Below are 19,272 nucleotides of genomic sequence, written 5' to 3'. Positions count from 1 at the left end.
GGGGAAGGCGGGATCCCGCCCAGCGCTTGACCCCCGCCGCGCACCCGTAGCGATCAGGGAAGGCTAACAGGGATTGTGGCCAATCATAGAGCGAGGGGCGGGAGATTGGCGCTCCCGTTGTCCAATCAGAACGCGGCGCGGCGGGAAACGGGGCAGGAGGGGATGGCAGCGCGCTAGGATGGCGGCGGTGTGAGGCGAGCGCGGCGGTATCGCTGCTGCTGTTCCCGGGGTCGCGCAGGCGTCTCCCCCGCCGGTCTCCGGTGCGGGACGTGGGCCCCAGTGATACAGGGAAATAACTATTTACCTTTTGACTACTTAAATATTGTTTAATAATTCTGTTGGCCTTGTTTGTTCTTTCGAGGCTTGCTTGCTTGGGGCCTGGCGCCTGTGGCGTCTGTCAGGGGTTAAGCTTATCAGGGACTGGTATTCGTCAAGGACTGACATGCCAAACAAAGGAGGTGATAACAGGCAGAACTTGTTAGGACTTGTTAAAAACCGCTGAAATCACCAAGTAAGAAGAGAGCATGCGTAAATGACTAAAGTTCATTTAGAGGACAGAAGAAGAAGAGGAAGATAAGACCCCTGAAGAAGTAAACGACCACCAGAGACAGATCTGAGCCTGCGCAAGATGACATAAACATTTTAGAACTGCTGACACAAGCTTTTGAACTAACCCCGCCCCAACTTATACATATGTATATTTTGTATTGTGTAACCCTATGAATATGTATGTTTTGGTGTAATAAATATCTGGCTGCTTGCTGAGACGGTGTGCAAGCTTTGAGGAGAAATCCCTTGCACCCGGCGCTGAAATAAACATACCTGCTTTATAACTCACTCTCCGAGTTGTAAAGTATGATCCGCGTGTCACCAGCAGGGGCCCCGGTGGGTTGGGGAGGCGGCTGCCACCCCCCGGACGGTGCTAACCGGGCGTTTCCCCCTCAGGCCCCGCCAGTTGCCGTGCTGCGGGCCCGGAGGATGCTGCTCCGCACTCTGCTGAGGGCCTCGGCCTCGCTGTGCGGCTGTGGTGCATATCCTGCCTTGCTTCCTGTCCCTGGCCAGGGCCTATCGAGCTGCCTGCGGCTGCTGACCCCTCTCTCTCGTTCTCCTCCACAGCCGCCGGGGCGCTCCCCTCTGCCACTGTGCCCGGGAGGTGGCCGGTGCCCCCGTGGCCACAGCAGGCCAGCGGTATGGCCACCCTGAACCAGATGCGCTGTCAGGGCCGGCCCAAGCCGCCCCCTCCCAAGCTGGGGGCAACCTTCGACTGCCCCCAGATCAAGGGGGTGGTGATCAAGAACCTGATTTGGAAGCCCAAGAAGCCCAACTCGGCCAACCAAAAATGCGCACGGGTGCGGCTGAGCAACAGGAAGGAGGTGGTGTGCTTCATCCCCAGGGAGGGCCATAGCCTGCAGGAGCACCATGTCATGCTGGTGCAGGGCGGCCGCACCCAGGACCTGCTGGGGGTGAAGCTCACTATCATGCAGGGCAAGTACGACTGCACCCACGTCCAGAAAAAGAAGTGAGGAGAGGGAGCATGCGGGGGGACGATGACACGCATTACAGCAGCCCCTCTGCGCCCGGGGATGCCGTGTCAGTGGTGACAGCGGCCTCTCTGCAGCCGAGGACACTGTGTCAGTGGCCCCGGGGTGGAGGGAGCGTGCTGTTCCTTCGCTGCACCCATTAAAGGCTGTCGCTGTGCGGGACACGTTGCGGAGTGGTGTTGGGGGAGCTGGGGGGGGAACCTGGGGATGTTGGGAGGGGGTCTGAGAGGGCCTGGGGACATTGGGAGGGGTCCTGGGGGCACTGGGAAGGGACTTGGGGGGGACATGGGAGGATCTGGGGGTACTGGGGAGGGAGCTGGTGGCACTGGGAAGGGGCCTGGGGGGACGTGGGAACACTGGCGGGACGCTGGGGGTAGGAGGCGGGACGGGGGCGTGGCCAGAGCGCTCGGGGGGCGCGACCGGGCGGTGACCCCCGCCCCTCCCGTCATGTGACGCTCGCCGGACCCGCGCTGGCGTCCAAGATGACGGCGCCCAGGACGCTGGCGGCGGGCGGCCGGGCCGGGGCGGAGCCGCCTGTACGAGCACGTGCGCGAGGGCCTGAGCGCGCGGCCGCAGCTGGAGGTGGCGGCGCTGAGCGAGCGGTAGCTGGAGCGGCGGCGGGGGCCGCTGCGGGGGGGGGTGACCGCGAGATCGTGAGCGGGGCGGGGCCTCGGGGGGAGGTGGGGGCTGGCTGGGGTGGGCGGGGACGGCGGAAGGGGGGCGGGGACGGGGTGGGGCGGGTGCGGAGGTGAGAGAGGGCGGGGCCTGGCTGGGGTGGGCGGGGACGGCGGGAGAGGGGCGGAGACTGTCCGGGATGGGCGGGAGCAGGGCATGGGGGCGGGGCCTGCCCGAGCTGGAGGAGCGGAGCCTCGGGGTGGGCAGTGTCTGCCTGGGAAGGGATGTGGGGGTGGGACCTTCAGAGAGGGGGCGGGTCTGTCTGCGGGATGGGGTGGGGCCCAGCGGTAGGCGGGGTCTGTCTTAGGCTAGGGGGGCAGGGCCTCACAGTAGGTGGGGTTTGCCTGCCCTAGGGAGGGGCTTAAGGGGAAGGGGTGGGGCCCAGTAAAAATAGGCGAGGCTTGTGGAGGGGCTGGGAGAAAGGCTGTGCGTGCTGATGGGGCAGGGTCTGTATGCGGGAGGGGGCGGGCCCTTCGGAAGCTCCGCCCACAGCCCACACCCCCCATGTGCAGACCTGGCCCCACCTGGGGGAGGTGTGGGCCACCATCGCCTGCCTGGAGGCCGAGAAGGGCCAGGTGGCCCAGGGCATGCAGGCCCCGATGGTGAGACCCCACCCAGGTCCTCCCCACCCGTTGTCCCACCCACTCTCCTCCCACAGGCAGCCCAAGACAAGGAGACAGCAGAGGCAGTAGGGACCCAGGAGGGGGGGGCATGGGGAGGGGGTCCCCACTCCCAGGCAGGAGGTGCTGGGGGCTGTCATCCCCCCCCCCCCAGCTCCCCACGTACATGGCACTGCTGGCCTGTGGCTGCCAGGTCCAGCTGCAGCTGCAGGCACTGCTGGCTGAGGAGGCTGCCCTGGACGAGCGCTTCTACCTCAAGGCCCTGCAGCTCCCCAACCACACCCACTCCGAGGCAGTGAGCTGGGAGGACGATGGGGAAAGGGACAACACCGGGGGGTGGTCACCGCGCCCCCCCACACCCCCTGACACCCACTCTTCCCCTAGCCCGTCAGGGATGAGAGCCAGGCCCGTGTGCTGGAGGTGGTAGGAGAGAAGCCAGGTATGATGGGGGGGGGGGCATGCCTCAGTTTCCCTGCGGTGATTTGGGGGGGCTGAGGAGGGTCCCCTAGGGCTAAGAGAGGTTCAAAGAGGGGGAGAGGAGGAGGGTTCCTCCAAGGGATGGGGAGTTCTGGTGGGGGCGAGGAGGGTCCCTGGGGTAAGGAAGGCTTGGGGGGGCCAGAGGAGGGTCCCTGGGGTGAGGAAGGCTTGGGGGGGGGCAGAGGAGGGCCCCGGAGGTGAGGAAGGCTCCCCCAGGCTTCTGTCCCTGCAGTGTTTGACTTCAAGCCAAAGGGACACCTGGAGCTGGGTGAGGGACTGGACATCATCTGCCAGCGGTGAGCACCCATGGGTGCCAGGGTGGGGACACCCGGGTGTCACATGTGTCCCCAGTGACATGTGCATCATGTGTGTGTCCCCATCTCGCCCCCGGGATGCAGGCGCCTGTCACACATCTCGGGGCACCACTCCTACTACGTGCATGGGGCTGGCACGCTGCTGCAGCACACACTCGCGTGCTTTGCCATGGCCAAGCTACTGCCCAAGGTATGTGGAGAGGTCCGGGGGGGGGGGGGCCAGGAGGGTCTGGGGAGACCCCCCCAACACCCCTTTTTCCACAGGGCTTCCTGCCCGTGACTATCCCCAACCTGCTGTGAGGCACCATCTTTGTGAGTGCCACCTCCGTCCCCTGCATCTGGTGTCCCCCCCTTGCAGGAGGGCTGTGGCATGCAGCCCAACACCACCCCCTCACCCGTCTACAACATCAACCCCTCCCACTTTGAGGACCTCTGCATGGATGGCACCTCTGAGGTGGGGATCACAGGTGAGGAAAAATGGGGTCTGTGTGTCTTGGGGGGGGGGGCTCTGGGAGCCCTGCTGCCCCCCCCCCCAGCCCCATCCCTCCACTCCAGGGTACTTCATGGACCACACCGTGTGGCTGGAGGACTTGCCCATCAGGTACCGGGTCCCCAGGGTCCCCCCCCCTCCCCATTGGGGAGGACCCTGGGAACCTCCCACCCCTACACCAGGAGGGACCCAGGTGTCCGGGGGGAGTCTTCACCCCCTCACCCCAGCCAGGGTCATCTGCTCCAGCACCTGCTACTGGGCTGAGACCAACACAGGGTGGGAGCCGTGGGGGCTCTACCACATCCACCAGTTCACCGGGGAACTGGGGGAAGGACTGTGGTTGTCCAGGCGGGTTGGGGGGGGCAGAAGAGGGGGGACAACATTGCCCTGTCCCCACAGTTGGAGATGTTCAGGGTGACAGCAGCAGAAAGTGGGGATGAGAGCGAGGTACTGCTGGCTGAATTCCTGGCTCTACAGAAGGAAAATCTCCGAGCTGGGATTGCATTACCGGTGAGCGGGGGGGGGGGGGGGGGGGGGGGTGGGGTGGGGTGTGTGTCATCCCCACATCCCCCCGTCCCCCGCTGACGGCCCCGCTCCCCGCAGCATCCTCAACATGCCCACGCAGAAGCTGGGGCTCCCTGCCTACCGCAAGTTCCATATCAAAGCCTGGATGCCCAGACAGGGCAAATATGGGGAGGTGAAGGCAACTGGGGGGGGGGTAAACCCCCCCAATTTGGGGTCTGCACAGGGTGACCCCCCCATTACAGGCTCCAACAGTAACCTGAGGGCAAATCCCCCCCTTAAGGGGGTCACCCCCCCATATTTTGGGGTTTGTTGGGGAACTGGGAGGGGGAATCCCCCCATTGTGGGTGAACCCCCCCATTGTGGGGGTCCCTGGAATGGAGGCAGGGGGGTCCCCGTTATGAGGAGACATGGGGGGGGGGTTCTAAATACTTGCAAACCCCCTTTGCCCCCTTCCCCAGATCTCCAGCACCTCCAACTGCACCGACTACCAGAGCTGGCACCTGAACATCATGTACAGTGACGGGGCTGGGCAGTTACGGCATGCACACATGGTGGGTGCCAGGGGGGGTGTGGGGGGCAACCCCCTCCCTCCTGCGGGGTCCCTGAGCCCCTCTGCCCCCCACTAACCCCCCCCCCCCGCAGGTGAACAGCACCACCTGTGCTGTCTCCCAGATGCTCATCACTCTCCTGGAGTGCAACCAGCTGCTGGTGTGTGCTGGGGGGTGGGGGCTTACCCTGCCCTGTGCCCCCAGGACAGCTGCATCCACTTGCCCCCCCACCCTGCAGCCCCTCGTCGGCCAGGCCGTGCTCACCCAGTCCCCAGCCCCCCTGCTGCACAACATTGGCCTTAACCAGCCCCAGGGGGGGCCACGAGGTACCCTGAGCCAGGGGGGATGACCCCCAGGCAGCCCCAGTGTCCCCACAAGACACCCCAAGCATGGGGGGGGGGGGCACCTAAGGTGGCTCCCACACTAGATGGGATGCAGAAGGAAGATGGATGTCCCCAAGGGCAGGACACATGGATGTGGGACACACATCCCCCCCATGTTAACGAGCCTCTGCAATAAATGCCAGCTTCACCCCCCACAGAGCTGCAGCCCATGGGCACACGTGTGCTCCTCTGTGCTTTTGCACACGCATGTGCACTGTGTGCATTTGCACATGCATGTTCTCCACATGCACGTACGCTCGCCATGTGCCCTGTAGCCGTGACACAGCCCGTGTGAGCACAGCACCCAGCGGCGAAACTGGGGAGACCGGGAGGTTGCTGGGGGAGGCAATAGGGATCCCGGGGGGGGTCACACCAGTCATGGGGACACTGAGGAGGAGGGGCTACAAGCCCCCACCTGGTCCTGGGAGGAAGAAGAGGAGGGGGGTGGCAGGGGGGGCTGCACAGTGGCCAAATACCTCTTTATTTTACAACAACTGATATAAATTCTCTACACTATGATCAGGACTGGGGGAGGAGGCAGGATTTGGAGTGGGGGGAGCAGGGGCTCCCCCAAAGTCCAGCCAACGGCATTGGGAGCCCCCAGATAAATAGGGAGAGACTTGGGGGGGGGGCAGGCAGGGGTCGGGGGGCCCATCAGTCCATGCAGTGCCTGCTGTTGATGACGATATCATCGTATTCCTCCTGGGGGGGGGGGGGAGGAACACACCCAGCGCTCAGCACCCCCCCTAAGGTTTCAGGGGGACTGCTGGGAGCAGGGCAAGCCCCCCCTCATTAGCATAAGGGAGGAGCCGAGGGGATTTTCAGGGGCCACCGCATTGGGGGGGGGACACTTACATCGCTGTTGTCGCCCTCATCGGGGCTATCCTCAGAGTCCCCGAGGGGGTCCTGTGCCCCAAAATCCCGCAGCAGCTGGGGCAGGCGGGGGTTGGGGCGGTGGCAGGCACTGTAGAGGGGGGTGTACCCCACATACATGCGGGCAGCAGGGTCAGCACCGGCACGCAGCAGGCACTCAGCCACCTCAGGGCTCTGCACCTCCACCGCCAGGTGCAGGGGGCTGCGGCCACAGCTGGGTTCCTGGGTGGGGGGGGGGGGAAATGGGGGGGTCAGAGCGGGGGGTGCAGGGGACCCCCATGTTCCCCCCCGCCCGGGACGGCACTCACCGCCTTGTTGAGGTCAGCGCCGGCGCTCAGCAGCAGCTCCACCATCTCCAGGTCTTTGCGGAGGACAGCAACATGGAGGGGGGTGTAACCTGCCGGGGAGGGGAGAGGGAGGCATCGCTGCAGCCCCCCCCAGCCCCATGGCAGATCTACAGCCCCACTGTGTCCCCATGCCACAGCTCCACCCCTGCCCAAAACTGTGCCCCCGCCCCTCCACCCATCTTCCCACACAGCCTCATGCCACAGCCCCACGGTGTCCCCACCACCACAACTGTGTCTCCCCATGCTGTCCCGTCCCCCCCCCGCCACATCCCCACACAACAGCCCCACAGCATTCCCATTCCCCCCCGCTGCGCCCTTGCACCGCAGCTGCATGAGCCCCCTCCCCGCACCGTCATAGTTGACACTGTCAAGCTGGGCACGCGCCTCTTCGTCACGGGGCACCGGGGGGGTCCGGGGGGGTCTGAGTAGGTGGCGGGCACAGCCCTGGCGTCCCTCACGGCAGGCGAGGTGCAGCGGTGTGTGCCCCCCCCGCTCCTGCACGCACAGCCCTGCGCCGGCTGCCCGCAGCTTCCGCACGAAGCCTGACAGGCCCAGGATAACGGCAATGTGCAGTGCCGTCTGTGGGGAGAGAGAGACCCCTCAGTGGGGGGGACAGAGGCTGGGAGGGTACCCACAACCTGCACACCCCCCCCCCCCCCCAGTTTCTCCGTACCTGCCCCAGATCGTTCTGCAGGTCCAGGTACTCGGTGCCACCCGTGTACTGCAGGATGGAGTCCAGGAAAGCCTCATGCTCATGGATGACGGCCAAGTGCAGGGCCCTGGTGGGGGGGGGGGGGGGGTGTCACGCCACCCCTGGCCCCACCCAGGGATCCCCCAACGAGACAGGGTGAGAGCAGAGCTGGGGGGAGCAGGGGCGGCCCCTCCCCAAGATCCAGCATAGCCCCATGTGTGCCCAAGGGGGGGGGGGCAGGACCCACTGTCAGAGCCCTCCCAGGACTGGGGTCCTACCGTCCCTAGGCAGGGGGATCCCCCCCGCCGGGCAGTAGGGTGACCCCCCCGGGCGGTGGGGGGCCTCCACCCCCAGGAGTGGGGGGTGTGTCCCGTGTCTGCCTGACCCCCGCCCACACTCACGTGTCGCCATCCTCGGTGAGGAAGCCCAGGACATGCCGCAGCCAGGACGCGGCCTCCACGGCGGCCGGCGGCGGCGACGCCGCCGCCGCCGCCTCCTCCTCCTCCTCCTCGGGGGACTCAGCGAGGCGGATGGCGCCTACGGCCGCCATGACGGGACCCAGAGCCAGACCGGGCCGCTCGGGGTCGGGGCTGGCGGGCCCGGGGCTGGCGGGCAGCAGCCCCAGTTGCCCCTCGCCCAGCGAGCCCAGGCCACTATCGCACCACTCATCGCCCTCAGGCCGCTTCACCTCACCGGGGGGCGCCGCCGCCTCCGCGGCCGCCATGCCGGACCGCTGGGCTGGGCTACGCTCAGACTCGCTCCGCCATAGGGTCGCCGCCACCGTCCCGGGAAATCCCCGCTGGGTCCGGCGATGGCGGCCGCGCGGGGCCTGCTGGAATCCGTAGTCCTCACACCACTTCCGGGGCGGTGCGCGCAGTGTACGCCGGGAGGGGGCGGTGCTCCCCCACCTATCAGCGCTGCCCGCGGTGCATGCTGGGAGGTGCGGCTGGCTGGCACGGTGCATGCCGGGAGGTGTGGCCCGGACAGCGGCCGGCGCCCATGGCTGAGCCGGACAGTAACGGGGGTCGGTAGGGCCAGACCGGGGGTGGCGGGACACCCCCCCACAGGCTGCGTCTGCTGACAGCCCCCCTCGTCTCCCCCAGCTCCCGGTGCCCGTGGGGATGAGGCTGAGCGGGATGCGGAGTCGCCGGTGAGTGCCTAGCGGTGTGCGCCCCCCCCTCCCCCCCCGCCGCTGCCGGTGGCCCGGCTCCGGGTCAGGCCTCCCCAGTGATAGACCCCCCCCTTCCGCCATTACTGGCTGATCCCCCCCTTCCGCTCTCCCGCAGGCCTCCGACACCGAGCCCAGCGCTTCGGGACACTCTAAAGTAGGTGGGGGGGGCGGCGGCGGGGGGGGCCCGGTGACTGATCCTGCCCCCCCCCCCCCCCCCTCCCGGTGCAGTGGAGCTGCTGCGGAGCCTCCTGTCCCGGACGCTGGGGCTGGGCAATGAGAAGCCAGAGAAGGTGCTGGACGAGCTGACGCTGGAGGGAGTGAGCCAGTTCCTGCGCAGCAAGAGATGTACGGGGGGGGGGGTTGGGGTGTCCCCTCCCAGCCCCCCATCTTCTTCTTCCTAGGCAAGAATGTCGTGTGTATGGTGGGCACTGGGATCTCCACCTGTGAGTATGGTTTGGGGGGGATGCAGGGGGGGGTGCTGGCACCATGGGGGGGGCCCTGATCTGCCCCCCGCCCCTGTCACCCCCCACAGCTGCCGGGATCCCCGATTTCTGCTCACCTGGTACTGGGCTCTACGCCAACCTGCAGAGCTACCACCTGCCCTACCCTGAGGCCATCTTTGAGATCAGCTTCTTCAAGGTAGTCCCCCCCACCCCCTGCTTTGGGGGGGGTCCCGGTCCTGCTGGAGGGGGGTCCTGCCCCTCCTGGGGGGCTCAGAGACACCCCCCCAATCCCCTGAGAGCCGCCTCCCCCCCCCCCCCCGCAGCAACACCCTGAGCCCTTCTTCACCCTGGCGCGGGAGCTCTACCCAGGGCAGTTCAAGGTAAGACCCTCCCTGGCCTCAGTTTCCCCTTGCTGTGGTTCCCCCCCCTCCAATAAAAAAAGCCCTGGAGGGCTTCCCCCACCCCACTGCCCCCCCAAACTGACCCCCCACTCTGTGTGTCGTCCCCTCCCAGCCCATGGTGTGTCACTACTTCATGTAGCTGCTGCAGGAGAAGGGGCTGCTGCTGCGCTGCTACACCCACGTAGGGACACCCAGCCCTGGTGTGGGGGGGTAGTTTGGGGTGGGGGGGGTCTGGGGGGGGTGTTGGGGCACCCCTGACCCCCCCCACGCCCCAAAAGAACATCAACACACTGGAGCGGGTGGCGGGGCTGGAGCCCAAACTGCTGGTGGAGGCTCACGGCACCTTCTTCACCTCCCAGTGCCTGCAGCCCTCCTGCCGGCAGCCCTACGGCCTCCAGTGGATGAAGGGTATGGCGGGGAGGGGGCCGGGGACCCCCCCGGGGTGCCACTGAGGCTGGGGGGGGTGGCGTGTCCCAGGGTTGGGTGAGGGGACAGCTCCAGGGTAGGCAGGGGGTCCCTGTGCTCCAGGATGGGGTCCTAATGGGAGCCTGTTCTCCCCCAGTTTCCCCACCCCATGTCCCTCTGTCCCCCCCCATCCCTCTGTCCCCATCCCCATGCCCCCCTCCTTCTGAGTTCTCCTGTCTCTTCCAGAAAGGATTTTCTCGTTCTTTGTCCCCAAATGCAAGAAGTGCCAGAGCATGGTGAAACCTGGGGGGGGGGGGGGGGGGGGCGTGGGGCCCCCCCTCAGCCCCTCCACTCACCTCCCGCCCCCCCCCCGACATCGTTTTTTTCAGGGAGAGCCTCCACTTGTGCTTCTTCACTCTCCTGCAGTGAGTGGTTTGGGGGGGGGGCAGGGGCCCTGCAGCCCACCCCCAGATTGGGGGGGGGGGCGGGGGGCATGGCAGCAGCCCCACAGTGACGTCCCCTCTCCCCCCCAGGACTTCCAGAAGGTTGACTTGCTCCTTATCACGGGCACCTTGCTGCAGGTCCAGCCCTTCGCCTCCCTCGTCAGCAGGTCGGACCCCCCCAAAGAGCCCCCCCCGTGGCCCCCCCCACTCCCCACTGCCCCCCGTGACCATCCCCTCCTCTCCTCCCCCCCACAGGGTCCCCACCAACACCCCCCAGCTCCTCATCAACAAGGAGAAAACAGGGCAGGTGAGGAGCAGGGGGGGACAGTGGGGGGTTTGGGGGGGCTGCTAAAGCCGGGGGGGACAGAGGGGGTTGGGGGGCACTGGGGAGGGCAGGTGCTGCTGCCCCGCCCCCCCATCACCCTCGTTCCCCCCCCCCCCCCAGAGTGACCCTTTCATGTCCCTCATGGGCTTCCGCTGCAGCATGGACTTTGATTCGGACAAGGCTTACAGGCACGGGGGGGGGGCACCGGGGGGGGCTGTGGTGGATGGGGGGGCATGGGGGAGGACCGGGGGGGAGATGCCTGGCTTTCACAGAGGAGCACCCCTAGGTCTAGACACTGTAGGCGGGCTACTGGGGGGTTGGGGACCCCCCTCCCCGGCTTGCGTCCCCTCCCACAGGTCCCTCTGTCCCTGCAGGGACATGGCCTGGCTGGGGGAGTGCGATGCTGGCTGCCTGGCACTGGCCAAGCTGCTGGGCTGGAAGGTAGGTGGTGATTGGGAGGTGGGGGGGGTGGGGGGTGTCTTGGCCTCTGTGCGCCCCCCCCCCCAATCCCAGCTGCACCCCCCTCCCCGCTCACCGCCCACACCGCAGAAGGAGCTGGAGGAGCTGGTGAGGAGGGAACGTGCTGCCATTGATACCAAGACTGCCCGGGGGGGGCGAGTGTGAGACCCCAGGGGACACTGGTGAGCACTGGGGGGGGCAGCGGGGACCCCATGCTGGGGGGGGGGGGCGGGGGGGGGTTATCAGCCTTGTCTGTTCCCTTCTGGGGGCTGGGGGGGGGGACAGAAACGGGCGGGGGGGGGGGCAGGGTTTGGGTGGGAGGGGCAGTTTGGGCCCCCTCCACGTCCCCACCAGGGAGCAGCGGGGCAGGAAGGGGGGGGGTCCCTGTTACTGGGGGGTACTGGGGCCAGGAACCAGGGTCACTGGGGGGGGGGTCCTGGTTACTGAGGGGTACTGGCATGGGGGGGGGTCCCCAGTTACGGGGGGGTACTGGTGTGGGGTGATGGGGACAGGAACTGGGGTACCGGGGTGTAACGGGGCAGGGAACTGGGTGTGGGGGTGTGCTGGGGCTGTCCCCGGCAGCAGCGCACAGCCTGGGGGGGGGGGGGCTGTCCCCGGCCACCACCGTCGCCATGGAGACCATGAACCCCCCATTTTACTGCTTTCTCCCGGTATTTGTGTAATAAAGCGGTTTATTTCTAAAACCTGGTTGCGTCCTGCCCGGCCCTGGGGGGGTCCCTACCTGAGGGGGTGCGGTGGGCAGGGCCAGCGCCAACGGGCGCGGGCCAATCCGAAGTGAAGGTTGGGGGAGGCAGCCAATCAGAGCGCGGGGCGGCAGGCGCGGGGGTTGATAGACGGGAGGATTAGCCAGTAGGTGGGGGGCTGTCCTGGCGGGAGAGGCTGAAGAGGCTGCGAGGGGTATGAGAGGAGCCAATTAGAGCCCAGAATGGTGGCTTGGCGTTGACTTTGACCAATAGCCTGACGAGCCTCTGCCGAAAGGCCCTCTGGGAGCACCCGGAGAGGCGGTAGACGAAGGCGGAGTCTGAGTGTTGAGCCATGAAGAAGGGCGGGGCGTCGTTGAGACAGGCGGCCGCTCCAGCCAACCAGCTCGGTGGGCGGGCGGACGGACGCGGACAGCGGCCAATGGAAGGCGGCGGCGCCGCTGACGGGCAGAGGCGTGGGCGAATGGGCGCGGGGCTGGCGGGCCAGCGGGCCCAATGGCGGTGGAGGGCGGGGCCGGCGACGGAGAGGCAGCGCCGTGAGCCAATGGGCCGGGAGCCCCGCCTTGAGTGGCGGGGGGGCGGGCCAATAGGGGCGTGGCGGAGGCGGTGTGGCGGAGTGAGGCGCCATGTCGCGGCGGCGGTGGCGGGGCCCGCAGAGCGTGGAGGGCAGCGGCCGCGGGGGCGAGATGGGGAAGATGGCGGCAGGCGGCGGCTCGGGCCGCTACTACGGCGAGGGCGGCCGCGCTCCCAAGCGCCAGAAGACGGAGAATGCAGAGCCACCGCCGCATGGGGCTGGTGGTCCGGGGGGGGCTGGCGGCGGGCCCGGCTCTGCTGGAGCGGTGAGCGGGGTCGGGTGGAGGCCGGGGGACGGCGGAGTCCTTGGGAGAGGGGGTGGGCATTATGGCAGGGGGTGGTACCGGGCCGGGCTGGGGGGGGCACGGTGGGGCCTGAGTGGGGCGAGTAGAGGGACAGGACGAGGCTTGAGGGGGTAAAATGTGCCCCTCGGAGGGGGGGTAAATATAGTGTTTAGGGGGCCTGGGGGGGGTGGTGGTCAAAGCAGGGGCAGGCTGGGCCAGAGGGGGCTGGAAATGGGGGGCAGGGTAGGTCTGGGGGACTAGGAGAAGGTGTGGGGGGTGTTTAGGGGGTCAGGGATTGCCTGGGGGGGGGCATGGGGCAGGTCAAGGCCTCGGAGGGGCTTAGGTCAGGGCTGGGGTGGGGACAGGGTCTGCCCTGGCGTGGTCAGGCTACGGAGCGCTCAGCACCATCGGGGAGAGGGGAAACGTCTATTGAGGGGCAGGGCTGGACCCCGGGGGCCTGCAGAGCCTCTGGGGTCAGGTTCAGGGGAGGCAGGGGTCTGCAGGTTCTTTGCCTGCATCCCCCAGCAGTGCTGGGGGCTCTTTGGTCGTACCAAGTTCAAAACTGCTCCCTCCTTTAACTGCTGAGGCAGGACTCTCAGCTGCGGTGATGGGCAGAGGGCGTGCTGAGATTCTGCCAACGGTGGCCAAGTACTGACCTGACTCCTTCTCTCCTGCCAGGACAACTACGATGACCCCCACAAGACGCCTGCCTCCCCGGTGGTGCACATCCGGGGGCTGATCGACGGCGTCGTGGAGGCCGATCTCGTGGAGGCCCTGCAGGAGTTTGGCCCCATCAGGTGAGGGGATGCGTTGGGGGACGCACGCGGCAGTGGCGTCGCAGTGTCAGTCTGACCGTGGCCTTTGCCATTCCAGCTACGTGGTGGTGATGCCCAAGAAGAGACAAGCCTTGGTGGAGTTTGAGGATATCCTTGGCGCCTGCAACGCTGTTAATTACGCAGCCGACAACCAGATCTACATCGCTGGTCACCCCGCCTTCGTCAACTACTCCACCAGCCAGAAGATATCCCGTCCCGGGGACACGGATGATTCCAGGGGTGTCAACAACGTCCTGCTCTTCACCATCCTCAACCCCATCTACTCCATCACGACAGTGGGTGATGCGCCGGGGGATCCCGAGGGTTTTGGGAATGTGGAGCTGGGCACGCAGATCTCTCCCGGCCCTGGCATATGCTGCTTTGGGGGGGTTCTGGGGCGCCGCTGCTGTGCCTCAGCCAGGTCCCTCACGCTTTCTCACCTCTCCTGTCCCACAGGATGTGCTCTACACCATCTGCAACCCCTGCGGTCCCGTGCAGAGGATCGTTATTTTCAGGAAAAACGGCGTCCAGGCCATGGTGGAATATCCTTCTGTGTCCCAAGAGCCTGGGGCTACCTTTCTTGTGTTTTTTCTGCTGTGGGTTGGTTTGACTCTGCCACAGACTGGTCGCCTCAGCCACACTCTGGCGTGTCCTGCCCAGCTACAGGGAGGGAGCTGAGGGTTTCCCAAATTATCCGTGTGCTTGGGGAGTGATGCCTGACACACAGCGTGGTCGGCTCCGTCCTCCCAGACAGCAAAACACTCCCTAAAGATACTTTCATTTCCGTAAACATCCTTAACGCTGCCAACGTTTGACTCAGTGCAGAGTGCCCAGCGAGCCAAGGCGTCCCTCAACGGGGCCGACATTTACTCCGGGTGCTGCACGCTGAAGATCGAATATGCCAAGGTAAGCGTCCCCACCAGCAGCACACACCCCTTGTGGGGTGATGCCGCTGACGCCTGACGCTTCTCCGGGTGTTTCTCGCAGCCCACGCGCCTCAATGTCTTCAAGAACGATCAGGATACCTGGGACTACACCAACCCCAACCTCAGCGGACAAGGTAATCTCCGATGAAGCGCTTTGTACCTACGCACGCGGTCGGGCACAGCATTCTCATACCGACCCACAATATGTAATGCCATTCGCCTGCCCGTACCTTCAGCTGGAGCTGGCGTGGGCTCAATGGGGAGGGGGCTCGGGGTGGGGGTGGGGTCGAATTGAGTCGAAAGACCTAGTGGCGATGGCCAGGGATTTCTCTCGGCGGTTTGTTCTGCGCATTGCTTGTCAGGAAGCATCGGTGTCAGGTGTGTGAAGCGAGGGGGAGTCTGCACCAGCGATATGCGGTTGGTTTTTTTTATATTTAATGAGTTGCTGGGGGGGAAGTGCCATTGCTTTATTGTGTATGCCCTGCTGCCGGCTCTTTGCATGCCTCATCTTCCGAACTGGATTTGCCAAATCGGGGCCGCGTCACCTTCCTGGAGCTGAGGGGCAAGTTGGAAACGCCCCTGGCCTGGTGGGGGGTGGCACCTGGCCCATCTGTAAAACCAGAGGGGAGACACCAGCTCCCTTGAGCTTGAGAGAGGGTGGGGGGGAAAAAAGACACCCCCCACCCCCAAAAAAACCCTGTGCTTGCGGGAGTGGATATCTCCCGCTCCCAGCTGGATGCTGGGGCTGGATGCAGCTGTTGATGCCCTCCGTGTTGGGCTGTGCAGGGTCAGCCCCACACGAGGAGCTCGGTGACAGGGTTTGAGTTTTTTTTGAGGTTTTCTTTCTTTCTTTTTTTTTTTTTTAAAGTCAAATGCTTCATGTTTTAAAGCTAGGGTACCGGCGCCGGGTGGCCTTGACTGCTCAAAGCAAGGATGGGGGAGGGGGGATGGCGGGCACAGGGGATTCGGGGGGACTGAAATTCGCCGTCTGCCGGACATCCCCGCTTTTCAAAGCTGCAGAGCCGTTCAGGTGCTGACGCAAGCAATGGCATTACATGACTTAGTGAGGGGCAGGGGCAGAGCTCTCCTGCCAGGTACATATGTAGAAGATGTGCAGAGCCGCAGGGGCGAGAGGGGGCTCACTGGGAAGCGGGCGGGGGGGTGCGGTAACGTGGCCTTTCCCAGCTCCGAGCAGTCATTTGCACATAACCCCGGGGACCGTACTACAGCGGAAGTCCCGAACGGGCCGTGACCTGCCTCTGCACATTCCTCACACCACACAGTGTAGAAACCTTTACTGGAGAAAACACGCAGCATCCAGAAACAAGCAGCAGCTTGAGCTCATTACATCAAGGACACAACACCGTGGCCCAAGGACTATCTACAGCACAGAGAGAGAAAGAGGCGCAGCATGCCACAGCAGACATTTACCTTTACTTACCAAAACCAGACCAAACCGAACCCACGAATGTACACAGAACTAGAAAACACAGCCCAGAGGGTCCTCAAAACAAGCCCAGCAGCGCTCTTACCGGAGACCGGAGTAGATCTGAGGCCCTCCAAGACCTTAGGATTGCTCTCAGCACGGTTTGGTTTGGGAGGGCAGTTCCTTTGCTTTATGCTGTTTCTCCTGCAGTCCTCAACTGCCACCATATCAGCGCCAAGTGGAGAAAACAAAACAAACAAAAAAAACCAAACCAAAACCAACCAACCAAACAAACAAAAAAAACACCACCAAGCCAGCCAACACAAAGCAACCCAACCCCAAGGGCACACAGGTCCCTAGGAGGCTGTAGCTGGGGCTGTGTGGGTCTGGCGCAGGCTGGCGCTCGAGCCGAGACACATTTCCATTACAGAGGAGACACGCACACGGGAAAGAGCTACACAGAGCCAGAAGCACCATTTTGTTACAGCACAACACAAATTGCAGGAGGTGAAACATGGAGGAACACTCTCATTTATCACACCTTTATGTCCTCTCTCTCTCGGTACCTTCTGAGGACAAAACATCTGTGAGACCTTTTTTTTAAAAAAAAAAAAATTTTACTTTTTTTAAAGAAAAATTGTAGTGGTTTTGTGCCTTTGACCTGTGTTTATGACTCTGAAACCATGTGATGCAGGGTCGCAGTGTATGTTTGATGGGACGCCATCTTTCAGAACTGTGCTAACTCACTCTTGAAGCGTCCAATGGTAAGAGAAATACAGAATTTTTATATGACAATGGACATTGTACTTTGTACTCCCGCTGTAAGTAGCCCTTTTCAATCTTTGTAATTGACTTGGAATAAACCTGTATGAAACCCGGTCGTGTAAAGGGAAGAGAAGAGCAACTGTATGGTGACATGAGCGTGTTTATGCCTTGTACGTGATGGCTCGTTTTAACCTGTTACTGCTGTTGCTTTGCTGCCTGTACCAGTCTTGCTCCCTCTCCCGTTTTGTCAGGGTGGGGAGATGTCTTGCCACTTTTTATTATTTAATTTACATTTTTATTTTTCCTTTTTGTACATTAGTTTTTGTTTTTTTTAAAATGGCTGTGTAGAAACTAGCAGCATCTCAGAGGCTGGGGGGCACGGAGTGGGGCGCTCCCCTCGCCGTACCTCCCTCCTAGTCAGCTTAGGGGGGCCAGGGCTGGTCCCTGGTGGGCAGGAGGGAGGGGGTAGGATTGGGGGTAGGGGTGGGTTTCTTCTCCCGGGATCAGCCCCCTCGCTCCAGCCGGGGCTCTCAGTCCCCGCAGGGAGGAGATGTGGGGGTCCTGGTTGGGAACTGGGCGCAGGGGTTCGGAGCCAGCCCCACCATTGCCTTCCTGGGGTAGCTGGGGGATCCCCAAAGCCTCCCCGGGGCCAGGCTTGGGTGTCAGGGACTGGAGGGGCCCCTGGCGCTCTGAGGAGCGGTGTTCCCCCCCACTGAGACCACCCTAACCTCTCCTTCCACCCGCAGGAGACCCAGGTGGCAACCCCAACAAGCGCCAGCGGCAGCCCCCACTCCTGGGAGACCACCCTGTGGAGTACGGTATGGCACCCTTTGGGGGGGGGGGGCACGCGACACCATGGGGGTCTCCAACCCTCTACCCACACAGGAGGCCCCCATGGTGGATACCACGGGCACTACCACGACGAGGGTTATGGGCCCCCGCCGCCCCACTATGAAGGGAGAAGGATGGGCCCTCCGGTGGGGGGGCACCGCCGGGGACCCAGCCGGTACGGCCCCCAGTACGGGCACCCGCCACCACCCCCGCCACCACCGGAGTATGGCCCCCACGCTGACAGCCCTGTTCTCATGGTCTATGGCTTGGATCAGTCTAAGATGAACTGTGACCGTGTCTTTAACATCTTCTGCCTCTACGGAAATGTGGAGAAGGTAAAGGGGGGGGGGGGGGGGGGGGGGCACGGAGGAGGGGGGGATCGTTTGTTACGCTGCTTCCCTTCCAGGTGAAGTTCATGAAGAGCAAGCCAGGGGCAGCCATGGTGGAGATGGCAGATGGCTATGCTGTGGACCGGGCCATCACCCACCTCAACAACAACTTCATGTTCGGGCAGAAGCTCAATGTCTGGTGGGTCTTGGGCCGGGGTGGGGGGAGTGACGGGCAGCCCTGCCTGTCATGCTGAGCACCCCCCCGCCCCGGCAGCGTCTCCAAGCAGCAGGCCATCATGCCTGGGCAGTCCTATGGGCTGGAGGATGGATCCTGCAGCTACAAGGACTTCAGCGGCTCCCGCAACAACCGCTTCTCCACCCCTGAGCAGGCGGCCAAGAACAGGATCCAGCACCCCAGCAACGTCCTCCACTTCTTCAACGCTCCCCTGGAGGTGACCGAGGACAACTTCTACGAGGTACAGGGTGGACCCCCGCCTGCCCTCCTCTTCCTCGCATCTGCCTCTTCCTCCCTCCTCTTCCTCGCATCTGCCTCTTCCTCCCTCCTCTTCCTCGCATCTGCCTCTTCCTCCCGCGTCCGCTTTTTTCTCCCCCTCCTCCCTGCTTCTTCTCTCCCTCTTTTTCCTTGTCCTTTTCTTCCTTTGCCTCCTCGTCCTTTTCTTCTCTTCCACTCCCTCTTTTTCCTCCTCCTTTTCTTCTCTTCCACTCCCTCTTTTTCCTCCTCCTTTCTTCTTTTTCTTTTTCCTCCTTGCTGCTTTCTCCTCCTCTTCCTCATCTTCCCTTTTCATACTCCTCACCTGCCCTCCCTTTCCCCCCCCCCCCCTTCTGTGCCCCAGATCTGCGATGAGCTGGGTGTGAAGCGACCCTCCTCTGTCAAGGTCTTCTCGGGGAAGAGTAAGTGTGGGGGGGCAGGGAGCGGCTGCCCGGGGGGTGCTCCCTGCCCCATGGGGGGGTGTGCGGGGGGGCAGGGCGGCATGGCCGCTGCAGCTGCTGGGCTGAGGAAGGGACACCCCCCTGCAGGCGAGCGCAGCTCCTCGGGGCTGCTGGAGTGGGACTCCAAGAGCGATGCCCTGGAGACCCTCGGCTTCCTCAACCACTACCAGATGAAGAACCCCAGTAAGTCACCCCCGGGGGGGGGGCAGGGGGGGCCCCCCCCTCCAACCCACACCCCGCTAACCCCCCCCCCTTTTCTTTCTCTTCTCCCCCAGACGGGCCATACCCCTACACGCTGAAACTCTGCTTCTCCACTGCCCAGCACGCCTCCTAACCAGGACCCCCCAATTCCTGTTTTTTTTTTTTCCTCAAACCCCTGTTTTTTTAAAGGCTGATGTTCAGTAGTGACTGCCTGGCGACCCCCCCCCCCCTTTCCACCAGCCCCCCCATTTTTAAGGAGAATGGTTGTACATGTGCTCAGTGCCCCCCCTCCCCCGTGACCTCCTGCCTTTCAATAAA

General features: G+C 64.2%; 3 protein-coding genes and 2 pseudogenes across 5 annotated transcripts; 4 read left to right on the top strand and 1 right to left on the bottom strand.

Moving 5' to 3' along the window:
* Positions 1 to 169: 169 nt before the first annotated feature.
* Positions 170 to 1,698, top strand: LOC138683523 (small ribosomal subunit protein uS12m-like). The gene has a single exon (XM_069775459.1). It carries the CDS (start codon positions 1,191 to 1,193, stop codon positions 1,521 to 1,523), a length of 333 nt encoding a protein of 110 aa, XP_069631560.1. The 5' UTR covers positions 170 to 1,190; the 3' UTR covers positions 1,524 to 1,698.
* Positions 1,699 to 2,410: 712 nt separating this feature from the next.
* Positions 2,411 to 5,709, top strand: LOC138683635 (serine--tRNA ligase, mitochondrial-like; annotated as a pseudogene).
* A 328-nt stretch (positions 5,710 to 6,037) lies between these two features.
* Positions 6,038 to 8,463, bottom strand: LOC138683319 (NF-kappa-B inhibitor beta-like). The gene is made up of 6 exons (XM_069774978.1): positions 7,886 to 8,463; positions 7,467 to 7,572; positions 7,144 to 7,372; positions 6,755 to 6,843; positions 6,429 to 6,668; positions 6,038 to 6,275 (listed from the first exon to the last, which is right to left on the bottom strand). The coding sequence occupies exons 1-6, from the start codon at positions 8,446 to 8,448 to the stop codon at positions 6,228 to 6,230; spliced, it is 1,275 nt and encodes a 424-aa protein (XP_069631079.1). The 5' UTR covers positions 8,449 to 8,463; the 3' UTR covers positions 6,038 to 6,227.
* A 416-nt stretch (positions 8,464 to 8,879) lies between these two features.
* Positions 8,880 to 11,296, top strand: LOC138683634 (NAD-dependent protein deacetylase sirtuin-2-like; annotated as a pseudogene).
* A 1,151-nt stretch (positions 11,297 to 12,447) lies between these two features.
* Positions 12,448 to 19,207, top strand: LOC104313855 (heterogeneous nuclear ribonucleoprotein L). 3 transcript variants are annotated; one of them, XM_069775611.1, is made up of 13 exons: positions 12,448 to 12,692; positions 13,389 to 13,507; positions 13,584 to 13,821; positions 13,982 to 14,067; positions 14,335 to 14,431; positions 14,513 to 14,585; positions 17,389 to 17,460; positions 17,528 to 17,808; positions 17,880 to 18,001; positions 18,077 to 18,278; positions 18,657 to 18,714; positions 18,841 to 18,936; positions 19,029 to 19,207. In XM_069775611.1, exons 1-13 carry the CDS (start codon positions 12,480 to 12,482, stop codon positions 19,085 to 19,087), a joined length of 1,716 nt encoding a protein of 571 aa, XP_069631712.1. In that variant the 5' UTR covers positions 12,448 to 12,479; the 3' UTR covers positions 19,088 to 19,207. The 3 variants fall into 3 exon arrangements, with proteins under 3 accessions (XP_069631712.1, XP_069631710.1, XP_069631713.1); XM_069775609.1 differs by having other exon boundaries at positions 18,808 to 18,936; XM_069775612.1 differs by lacking the exon at positions 18,657 to 18,714 and having other exon boundaries at positions 19,029 to 19,189.
* The last annotated feature ends 65 nt before the right edge of the window (positions 19,208 to 19,272 follow it).

This window comes from Haliaeetus albicilla, chromosome W (assembly GCF_947461875.1).
Source record: "Haliaeetus albicilla chromosome W, bHalAlb1.1, whole genome shotgun sequence".
Lineage (NCBI taxonomy): Eukaryota > Metazoa > Chordata > Aves > Accipitriformes > Accipitridae > Haliaeetus > Haliaeetus albicilla.
Note: the sequence above shows the minus strand (reverse complement) of the source record. Positions and strands in the feature narration are given on the sequence as shown.